The sequence below is a fragment of the Triturus cristatus genome, chromosome 6, assembly GCF_964204655.1.
Source record: "Triturus cristatus chromosome 6, aTriCri1.1, whole genome shotgun sequence".
Classification (NCBI taxonomy): Eukaryota; Metazoa; Chordata; class Amphibia; order Caudata; family Salamandridae; genus Triturus; species Triturus cristatus.
Window position 1 is genome coordinate 1233424825 of NC_140589.1, and position 12324 is coordinate 1233437148.

At 44.4% G+C, this 12324-nt stretch overlaps 1 protein-coding gene across 1 annotated transcript in view; it reads right to left on the reverse strand.

The window, feature by feature from the left end:
* Window positions 1-289: 289 nt before the first annotated feature.
* NT5DC1 (5'-nucleotidase domain containing 1) overlaps window positions 290-12324 on the reverse strand; it is a 1278063-nt gene continuing 1266028 nt past the window's right edge. Inside the window, exon 12 of the mRNA XM_085612174.1 lies at window positions 290-554. Coding sequence (XP_085468300.1) covers window positions 436-554 — 119 coding nt within the window. The 3' untranslated portion in view covers window positions 290-435. The remainder of the gene's footprint in view (window positions 555-12324) is intronic.

Here is a 12324-nt window from a genome sequence, read left to right on the forward strand (position 1 = left end):
AAATTGGCACAAAAGAAATAGATTAAAAACCAGGAGGGGCAATTGGAAGTAGAAGGGATATCCCTACAGCTGCAAGCTAACCAGTCTTGGTTGCAAGGACCCAAAAACAGATCTCTATGACTAAGAAAGTCATCAATTGAAGGGCAAGAAGTAGATAGGCCCTGCATAGATAATAGAGCAGTCAGGAGCATAGGAAACCAAAACAAATTCCCAGGTCATGAGAACTAAAAGGAGTATAGGACAACCAAACGCACAGTACTCCTTGACAGCAAAAAGAGTCTACAACATATTTTTAGACAAATTAACATCAACATTGTTTTAATATTTGCTAGCACTCCATTTTAAAACATTTCATGGACAAGAATGGCAACTCCGCAATGTTTTTCTTATAGTAAACAAAAGGTTTGTATTTCAATACACAAAGATAAGGTGAGTTTATTCATCACCATCAGGCTCATTGATATATGCCAATTCTCGAGGAGCTTGTGGATAGTAGCCGTCATTGTTAGAGTTTTTTTGGGAAAACCTGGTGAACTTGTAGTCCAGTGGTAATTCTGCAAAAAAAGTGGAAACAAGTTGTGATCATTTATAAAGGTATTTGAGATATTAATAAGAAATTCACATGGCGTATTCAGAGCTGCTCAGAAAATGGCGGATAACATCACATTGTGAATAAAATGCAAATGTAAAAAGCCAAGCTGTCCTTTTGAGTTTTAGGACAGATCTTTATTTAAGTGTATTCACAGTTTAAAAAATCTTTGCATGGAAACATAACATTGATATTTCCCCTACCATAAAACCACAGACATCTACTGATTCAAACATAGGCAAATATAATATTCCACAAATTCCTTAATCCTTTTGCACATGATCACAAATTTAAAATACTTTAATTCGGACATAAGATCTGAGACTAAATCATTCAACTTAATGGAAAATTTGAGGCAAACACAAAATTCATGCATTAACATTCCAACTTTAATAGTACATGGTTCTACAAATTCTATGTCAGTACCGGAGGCACGGATTATGCTTTCTTCCTTCGCTTTTAATAACATTCCATTTAAACAGCAGCCATTTTAACATCATACCAAAGAAAAACTATTCCCATGAACACTAGGAAAACAGCAACAAAGCATGAGTCCTTCTTGACTGTCCATGATATGAAGACCGATATAGTCCTTCCTCACTGGCTGGACCCAGTTAAGTGCGTTTTAATTTTCCTCTAACTTTAATCATAACTGTGTTGGTAATATTTTTTCAGGACTTGCGCTCTATTTCGCCTTCGGACATTAGCGCGACTATTGTGTAGTTGATTTATGGGCTTTGCTGGTGCCAGTTATAGGGTGTATAATTTTCCCTTTCCATACCCTGTCAGCTGCCCGCGGGACCGCTAGCGCGCTCCCCACGTGGCCAGAGTTCTTTCTCAGGCACGGCGTGCATTGCACCTGCTAGAGGTCACTGCTCTACGAGTCTCACAGGATCCTGTCAGCATGTTTCGTTTCCTCAGAAGACCCCGTTGCAGAAGCCGCAAGCCGCCGAGTCGCGGCAGGAGTCTGTACTGCAGGTGTTGCTTATGTTGACGCCCATTTTAGGCAAGTTCGGCACTAATAGGCATACACAAATTTTTGGAACGGCCGGGCAGCGGAGCTTGAATAAATTCAATGGGCGGATCAATGCTTTGGGACCGGTGCATCCCCATTGTGTGCTTCAGGCTCACCCACATAGTCTGGGTCTCCCCAGCTCCCAATACCTTCCACAGTATTGTGGTTGTCTTGCCTTTTGTTTGATCACCTATTCCTGCCTCACAGTTTCATTTACCCTTGCTATGTCCCTCATGGAGCCCCCCAACGACTCCAAGAGGAAGAGGACTCCCTTGCTTACTTGCAATGGGATGAGGACTTCTATGAGGCGGTGGACACCTCAATCTACAGGGCAGTCAATGAAGAGGTAGGCCCTATGGAGCAGCTCCACTCTGACAGGATTGCGCAGGAGTGTGCTAAATTCACTAAAGCCCACAGCATACCCCTTAGCCCCCCCAAGGAACCCCTACCCCCCACCCCAGAAAAAGAAGTGCGAGGAGGGGGTGGATAAGGACACGTTTGCATGTCTCAAGCAAGCTTTTTTTGCCAAATCGGGCCGAAGGACCCTATCTCGCCAGGGTCTCCTGCCGCCCCTGAGTCCCAGCACACCGATAACCCAGAGCCCCAGGAGGGTGACTCCCTGGGAGACTGGGAGGACAACGCTGGTCCTCTCAGCCTTGGCACCTGATCGCTGTGCCTCCCTCGCAGCAAGGGGGCGAATCAGACATGCTAGATCCAGACGACATAATCTATCTTCGGTCTGCAGTGTGGGCCCCTGGCGACAAGGTTGCCAAGTTTGTCCCAGGCCGCCTCCGCAATCCTTTGGACAAGGAAGCCTGGAAATGCCTAAGGGTAGAGTGTCCCACGGCCTACTGTGTAAGGCTAAGTGGCCCTTACTCCCGGTATAGACTCTAAAATGGCCACCTTCCTAGGGAAGTATATGAAGGACCCAGGGAGGGGCATAGACAGCGTTTGGCGTTCATGCCAAGATAAGCTACTCAACACCATAGGACCCATGACGAAGATCCTAGACATGGCAGAAGAGGCCAAGGTTTCAGGGTCCCCGATTTCCCCCATGGTACTCTCGAACTGGGCCCAGCACAACATTAAATTTATGGGTAATGTCAACTGCGCGCTGTCGGCGGAGCGTCTCCGCTCTCTGTTCATCAAACTTGACCTCAAGCTGGGTGACCCGCCATCCTCGGAGACAGGAGCACTGGAGCAAGTGGGCCTATTTGGGGACCCCTTTGTCAAGGAGCTGGGGAAGTTCATTGCGACCTTTACCTCTTTGGATAAGGCGCAATCCAGCATTAAGAGGATCTTCACCCCAAGAGTTTTCTATGGGTCCGGCTGGGGCCGCTCAGTCTGCTGGACTTCGTATCAGAATCACTCCAAGGGACAAGGCTCCAGGCACGGCCAATACAAAACTAGTGTGCACTCCACCAACTTCTACCCCACAAGAGGTCAGTGCTTCTGAGGTTGTGGGGGTTCCAGAGGTCATGCAGGAGGCATCAACTTTAACAGTGAGTGTTCTTCCCTCTGTTCAGATTCGGGTGGGGAGTTGCTTGTCAGGGTTTCTGAACACTTGGGCCTCCCTCACCTCGGATGCTTGGGTTTTGCAGACGGTTCAGGGGTTCCACATAGAGTTGTATGACCGCCCCCTGCAGGTGTCACACCCTCGCCCCATCTGTTTTTTGGCCCACGACACGGAGCTCATCGATGAGGAGGTCTCTGCACTCCACTTCGCAAGGGGGCCATCTGTTGATCGGCACTGCATCGCAATGGTTTCCTAGGAAACATCTTTCTGGTCGACAAATCCGATGGCGGTCAGCACCCGGTTATCAATCTACATGAGTTCAATGAGTGGCTGGTGTACAGCCACTTCAAAATGGAGGGAATCCATCTCCTCAGGGACGTTCTGCTCCCATCAGACTGGATGGTACACCTCGATTTGAAGGATGCCTACCTGGTGGTCCCGATTTGCCCTCCCCACGCTGATTTCTGCAGCTCCACTGGAGGGAGCAGATTTTCGAATTCACTGGCGTTTCAGTTCGGCAAGTCGTCAGCACCGTGGTGTTTCACCAAGGTGCTCCGCCCGGTGGTGGAGTTTGTTAGGACACAGGGTACTGGCATGATTGTGTACCTGGACGACATCTTGCTCATGGCACAGAGTACCAGGAGGTTAGTGACACAACTCCAAAATGCAGTGGCTCTCCTGCAGGGTCTGGGGTTCGTAAACAACAAGAGAAAATCAGTGCTCTTCCAAACCCAGATGGTGACCTTCCTGGGTTTTGTCGTGGACTCGGCAGAAGAGTCGTTGAGCCTCGCGTCCCGGAAGATGGCCAAGATTCGACACGAATTGCGACAGACGATAGTCAAACCTCACACATTGCTCAGGCAAATCATGCGCCTGGTGGACCTCATCTCCTTCTCCAGTCAGGCAAATTCCGGGCCCTGCAGCATCTCAAGACTCACCATCTGCAGAAGGGTTTGACATACGCCCAATCGGTGCCCCTAACCAGAGAAGCGAAAGAGGAAATTGCTTGGTGGTTAAAACATATGGTGGCGTGGAACAGGCGAGCGATATTCGGCTTGGTTCCCGACTTGGTTATCAAATCGAACGCCAGCAGGTCTGGCTGGGGTGCCCAATGTAGGGAATTCTCCACAGGAGGAAGTTGGTCATTAGACAAACAAAACCTACACATAGGGGTCGTTCGCAGTCCACTGTTGGACAAAAAACAGGATCTAATTCTGTGTGCTCCTCAAGATGGACAGCGTTTCTGCTGTCCATTACATCAATCACTTGGGGGGTTCCAGGTTCCGGACGCTGGCGGATCTGGCAAAGGACTACTGGAACTTCTCCCTGGAACATCACATTTCGGTCACAGTGGAATACCTTCCGTGCCAGGCCAACCAGGTGGCAGATTGGCACTCGAGATACCTTCACGATTCCAGCCCATGGAGGCTGGGTCCTCAGGCCTTCCAGTAGCTCTCAGCCCGATGGGGCACATTTTCGATCGACCTCTTCGCATCCCGTCTCGACCACCAGCTCCCTGGTTGTTCAGCTGGAGGCCGGACCAGCTGGTAGTGGCCACGGACACGTTCCTCCAAGATTGGAGTCAGGAGCAGGGATATGAGTTCCCTCCATTCTCGATGATCACAAGGTTGTCAGCTTAGGTCCGCCATCAAACGGTGGAGGTGGTCATGGTGACTCTGCTGTGAAGATCGCAAGTTTGGTGTCTGTTTCTTCTGGAACTTTCTTGGGATTCTCCAATCTGACTCCCCCTGTTCCCACATCTTCTGTTGAGTCCGGACCAGCTCCAGCATTGCCTCATATCGGAGGGTTACCCGCAGTTGATGGCGCGGCGGATTTCAGGCAGCGCGGGCCACTCCCAGTCCTTTTGCGACTGGCTAAACAGCTCTTGTCCAAGGAGTGGGTGGACAGCACCACCAAGCGTTACAGCTCCACCTGGACAAGGTGGGTTCATTGGTGTTTGCGACGGAACCTGGATCCCGTGGTCGCAGACCTGGTGTAGATTATCAACTTCCTGTCCGGCCTAGCTTCTGATGGTTTGGCTTACCGCTCAATCAATGCGATCAGGTCAGCTATTTTAACGGGCATTCTCCGATAGAGGGGGCCCCAGTAGAGGAACACCCATTTGTTTGTAGGTGGCTGCATGGGATTTGCCTTTACCTTCCCCCAGAGCCACGCTACGCAGCCTATCGGGATGTGAATCTGGTCCTGAACCTTTTTCTTTCTTGGCAACCGAACAAGTATCTGTCCCCAAAGGAGCTCTCGGTCAAATAGGCAATGCTGTTGTGCTCAATCTCATGCAGGCGAGTCTCGGATGTGCGAGCTCTAGACATTTCGGCGAGAGTTTTTTCCCTGGATAGGTTAGTTTTTACGGTAAGTCGATGGACTAAGTCAAATATGCGTATGGTCACATACCCCGCGTTCCCAGACTCCCCTAAACTATGCATTGTGTGTTGCCTTCAGGCAAGAGTTGACCCAGGAATTTCGTCCTCCAGGCGAACGACAACTTCATATAGCCCTAAAAGAGCCCTATAAGGCAGTTTCATCTTCCACCATAGCCAGGTGGGTGCAATGGGTCATGCAAGAAGCAGACATAGACACCAAAAAGTTTGGGGCTCACTCGGCAAGGAGAGCTATGGCTTCAAAAGCCTTCTACTTGGGGGTGTGTCTGGAGGATCTGATGCAGGCGGCAGACTGGTCCTCAGACTCAACCTTCAAGAGATTTTACTTCAAGCCAGTAATGGAGGTAGTTCAATTGGTGGTAAGTAAGCTTTGAACTAGCATAATCCTCGCCTCTAGTCCTGACATAGAATGAAAAGTTTCCTAACAACGTAAAGGTAAGTTTCAATTCTGTTAAGGACACGGAGGCGAGGATTATCCCACCCAGCGAACATCCCGATGCGGACCCTCCCTGTATCTTAGTAAGTAAGACTGTAATGTTATATTAAGATGTACTTGCAATGCAATTGTTCCATGTCATGTTCAAGTTTCTCTGCTTACGGTAAGGGTGAAGTTCCTGAAGACTTTGTGCTCAATGTGTGTTCGATCAGTCGCTGACATTGTGTGACTTTGCAGGGAATGATGGATCAAACAGGACCAGTGTGATGTGGTTATTGGCGTGACTCGTGCTAAGAAAGAGGAGGCCCAGCCAGTGAGGAAGGACTATATGGGTCTTCATATCATGGACAGTGAAGAAGGACTCATGCTTTATTGATGTTTCCCTGGTGTTCATGGGAAGAGTTTTTCTTTGGTATAATGTTAAAATGGCTGCTATTTAAATGAAATGTTATTAAAAGCGAAGGAAGAAAGCCTAATCCTTTCCTCCGTGCCCTTAACAGAATTGAAACTTACCTTTACGTTGTTAGGCAAATTTTCATTCTGACTCCTTAGCAAAACAAAAGCAGGCACCAGTAACATAGAGAAAGGGTATCTGATTAAATCAAAAACACATGAATATGTGTAGTGCCTCCAACCCTAGCAGTTCCAATAAATATGTCTTGCAAAATGTCAATCCTGGAAGAAGCTGGCCAAAAAATCAATGAAGGATTGAAGGGCACGTAATCCATGTCCTCCTTAAGGAACCGTGCCAGGAATTTCTTCTATTCAAGTTCATTTAACATGTGCATCAAACCCCTCGTATATCGATGGATCCATCTGGTTCAATTTTTGTGCCCAACCTCAACAAAACCTACTATAATCACACCTTCCTCCAGCTCTCAGGACAGAGCTCTTACTTACACGATTTAGCAGACAATGCTGGGGTGTCCCAAGACTAACGAAAGTGAAAGAACATATTGCTTGTTCATGCCACCGATGCAAATGTTGATGCTGCCAATGCTCACTCGGTTTGTAGGACCTCTTATTAACTTTGTTATCAAATTCCAGTGTTAGGAGCTTTCAACAACTTTAGGGGCATCACCAGGAATTGTAAGCCAAAGAAACATCTTCAAAGTGTGCCTGGTCATATTATGCTATAAACCCCCCTTCAATAGACACTGGTTATGCACGTAGCACACTATGAGTTTACAGTGAATAGGGAGGGGCATAAAGTTCCCATAAGGCCCAGCTTGGGTACAGTAGTGTAGTGAACACCCACTTAAGAGGGCGCTGCCACTGAGCCCAACGGCCTGGTAAATTAGGGCTCGCTAAGTGTAAATCTGTCGTCTATGAGGCTCTTCTGCCGCCTGCAGGTGTGCATATAAAATGCTGAAGAATAATACTGCTAGAGAATAACATGACTGGGGTGTGGAAGGCGTACTGACATGCACAACAAAGGTAATGGAGAAAAAGAAATGATAAAATGATGAAAATAGGGGACTACAGAAAGAGAGGGATTGGTAGAAAAGTGAGCATGAGAGGGTAAAGTATGAAAGAAAAAGTAAGGATGATAGACAAAAGATGGGTAGATACAGAGTGGAAAGACAGAACGAAGGAAGAAAGTAAATGCTAAAATAGTAAGCAGATTTATTGTCTGATTATTAAAAATCATCACAAAATAGCACTTCACAATACATACAAAAACATATTAAATACACATGTTCATAAAAAGTATACCCATACAGATTAATGTAATCATAATCATAAAAATGAGATAAAATACATCATTTGGGAAAAAACATACAAATATCGAGCGATAAATCTCCAAGTAAGAAACAATTGACTGCATTAAATTCGAACAGCCTACAAACAACTGTATAAGACTTTAAAGTGCCATGCGCTTAAAAACAAGTGACCTTCTATTATCGGATACTATAAAAAAAAACCTTCAGAAGAACATAGGCAAACAGATCTAAGTTACAGATACAAGCATTTTTCGTCCATTGTTAGAAACTTTATCATCTGACAAATCAATTGAATAAAAGCACCAGATAAGCATAAAATGAGAGCCTGACTGAAAGATCTCGCCCCTGCTTTAAGAAATGAAGGTTTTGGACAGGCACAAACGATATGCAGTAAAGTTTCATGTGACCATCCGCACAGTCTACATTTACTGGTTGGCCAGTGTTGTATCCAAATTGGTGTGCCCTCCTTAGTGGGGTACCTACCATGCCTTAATTTACAAAAATGTATCCCATAAATTGTCCGAAAAATAAGTCGTCAAGCTGGATTTGTAAAGTCTGATGAAAATTAATCACTGACCAAGCATGTTTTTTGCCGCTTAGGCCTCTTTATCTGCCATACACGAGTTTTAATCTTGTTTAAAAACAGTTTAAAACAAAGCTTTGTCATTTCTGGGAACACTGACTGCAAATCAAAATCTGGAAACATGTTCAAATGTTGGATCTCCTAGCGCCAGTATAAACAGAGTGATTTATTTCACACCAGCAGTTATTTGCTAGGGAGTCAGGATTAGATATAAACAGGGAATACATACATTTAAAAAATGATCCTTGGCCCACGATGGACAGTCTTCAGAGACCAAACTCCAAACGAATTTCGACTTGGTCAATTGACCTAAGAATTCCAAAGACCGATTTACAAGCCTTCACTACTAACAAATCCAATAATTTAGCATCCTTTCCCCTTGTGATGGGTGAGCCATATGAAATAGTTGGCTGTAGTTTGGCTCCCAAGACTTTGAGAAGGTGTTTGTAGTATTGACATCTCAGTGATTTACGTAGAGATTTAAAAGCATAGATTTAAGATCATGTTTTTGCCCTTAAGACATTAAAATAGTTTTTAAATAAAACTTTGTTATCAAATAAAATGCCCAAATATTCATATGTCTTGACACCTTCATTTAGCCCACCTCTCGCTCCCCAGGATCTGGTCATAGACTTCACAGGGCCAGCTCTATAATTTAAGTTTTCTTAACATTCAGCTCCAAGCCATTAGTTAAAATGTAATCATCAAATGCAGCAATTAATCTTTGTAGAGATATAAGACTTTGGCTACACAAAAAAGTATCGTCAAGATTTTTTAGATGACATTAGCATGTTTGGGAGGGTGGGCATTGACAGATTCAAAGTGCTGCAGCAAATCTGACATACAACTATTAAAAAGGCGAGGGGCAAGAACACAGCCTTGTTTAAGACCATTACAAGTTTTGATTTTCTAGGACAAACTAAAACCATCTCCTAACTAACCTGAATCCAAATATTTGTGTACTGGAGTATTATAGCATGAAGCAATTTTGGAGAATACCCCATCCGGCAAGCTTTTGCCATAAAAATCAATAATCGAGAAACAAAAACTTTAGCTTCTACATCAGTTAAAGCTATTAACCGGTAATTTGAAGGATTATCCGCTGGGCCACTTAAAAATTGTCTGTACAATACTTCCTCGCCATGACTCTGCAACAGTATTCAATGCTAACCTCATTGCACACAGAAGTCAAAACCTAGGCCCACATATTAACATTGGTGTGGAACATAGCATTAAGAAGACCATTTGGGCCAGGAGCCGCATTCGATCTACTCCGGTGCAAAAGGTTAGCTATTTCTGTATTACTTAAAAATCCCAAATATGGCACCGGATTCGGGCTGCTCCCTATCTCTGCAGGTGACTTACGACATTTCACATATTAGTTACTCATGTCGGAGCAAATTGTATTAGCAACACTAGGGCCATACAGGTTAGTAATAAACCTCAACCAAAACCCCTCCATAATGTTGACACTATAGGTCCTGTTTCTTCCACTTTCCAATTAATTAAAAAGCATCCCAAAGTGCTTTAGCATTATTGAACTTAGTAGTGTTTAATAACCTATGCCATAGCCCAGCTTGATATCGTGATTTTGCCAACCAGACTTCCTGTCGATATAACCGTCTCAGTGACTTCAGTTCATCTTTGAGCGAATGATAACATGGCCAATATAAATGGTTGTAAACTTCCCTTGAAGCCCTATTAAGTGTCTGCTTCAATTTAAATAATGTAGATGAATACCACTTATTATTGGTGGTTTTCCAGGGATTAACTTTTGTTGGATTCTGTGCGGTAAATATCTGCACCAGTGATGAAGGGATATAATTCCACTTGGCCATCATCATTCCCCCTCCCAACAACCCACTATGGTTGATCAAACGCACGGCTAACTTCAGCTTTTCAGTTTGTTTTTCAACAAATGCTAAAAGAAAAGATGGAAGGGTGAAAGGAAGAATAAAAGAATGAATAGATGGAAGGGTGGAAGGATTGATAGATGAAAGCATGAGAGGACAGATGGAAGAGCAAAAGGATCGAAATGCGAAAGAGTGAATGGATGGAAGGATGTAGTAGAGACAGATGGGAAAAAGTGACAGAATGGATGAATGAAAGGATAGATACATGGATACTTCATTGTATTAATGGATGAAAACATGCATGTATACTTGAAGGTGTGAAAGGATGGATGAATGACAGATGCATGGATGGACAAATGGATGGGTAGATGGAAAGGCGAAGAGATGGAAAAATGATTGATGACTAGATAAAAGGGTGCAAAAATAGATGAATGGAAGGAGGATGAAAGCAGGGCCTGGTTTCTTCACACACTTGGTGTGGTTAGAAGTATGATTCAGGTGGGAGGTAAATTAATTTGTGACTACTCCCTCGCTAGGGTAGTCTACCCAAGTCAATATGTTTTTTCTGCCAAAACAAAAACAATGAGTTAAATGACAAGAGCTTCAGAATACAAAAAATCATGACTTGAGATGTCATTTGTCTCTTCTGCTTCAAGATGCAGTGTCACAGGGTCACCAGTCCAAGGTTAGGGACCACAGAAGAAGCCTATTTTTAGAAGACTGAATGGCAAGCGTATCTCTGAACATAAATTCAGAAAAGTGTGCTTAGGTTCCAGGTAATGTCACACATGACTTTCCATGTGGGATCCTATTTCCGCTGTATGGTGTTTTCCATACTGGGGATCTCAGCACAGCCGAAATAGGATTACCTGTGCAAAGGCAAGCCTATTTTTTGAACAGGAAGAATATTTTTTCCCACGAAGAAAGCTCTTCCCCAACACCGCTATCAGAGCTGGGGATGTCCGCTCCCCATCCCACCTTGGAATGGGAGTTGGCTGATTCAATTTGCAATCCTTTCTTGGGTAGAAAAGAAATGAATCATAGATTGGTCATGCCCACAAACATACGTTTTCCCAAACAACCAAAGCACATCATGCCTTGGAACCAGTGGCGTCACTAGGGTTGGTGTCACCCGGTGCGGGTAACTCGACGTGTCACCCCCTCACGACTTACCGCATGGACCTCCTCCGCTCCGAGTCCGCCAGTGGACACAGTTGGCAAATAACGGGACCATACAGAATCCTTAGTAACGTTTGTAAATGTAGGTCCTATATTTACAAAATGTGCCTGTTAACAACAGTGTGATAATGACTCATTAATCAGGTTGTACAGTGGGCTACCTGCTAGTTAACAGTTTATTGGAATTTATAATATCATAGGTATGGTACTTTTTACTGGTGTGGTGTTCCCACTATCCAGCAACACGATATATCAGTGGTCGAAGTGGGGGGGGAAAAGTAGGGGAACTGTGGGCGGAGAATCAGAGGGCGGGAATAACCCAAGGATTGGATCAGTGGGCAGAGCCAGAAGCGTGGCCAGAATGCGCAAACATCCCAATTTTTTTTGTATTTGTTTGGTTTCACTGCACAGTTTTATCAACCAATGGATACACATGATTATTTAAGGTTATAATGAGTTATTGACAGTAAAATGTATTCACAAAGTGGGATATGCTTCTAATCACAGAATGTCCCCAAATACGATACAATGTGGAAGCGCAAGCCATTTGTCTCCGAGCCATGGAGTTTCTGTCATCAGCACTTCTCCCTTTTCCGAAACAGCAGTTCAAACATGAATGGCTAAAAATCCTAGTTTGCAAATGTTTTCTAAATAATAATGGCTCTGCCATATTTGCCTCATAATGCAAGATCTGCAGCATGATCTGACCATTTAAACTAATAAATTGTTTGTAGCTCAAACGTATCAAAAGTTAATAAAAAATTTGATTTGTGTTGCTGCGGAGTAGATGACAGTTAATAGCTCACTGTTCTATGTTAGGATTTTAACTTATAAATTGCAAGTAACAAAAGGATCTCTCTGACAAAAGCAGTAGCCCACTGGCCTATTTACGTTATGTGCACTTTGTAATCTGCATGGTACATGTTCTTTGCAGCAGCTACATTAACCCTCTGAGCTACCTTTCCATGAGTCAAATCTTCCATTAGACAAAATTCCGATCTCTCTCTAGGAAGAACATTAATCACCAGAG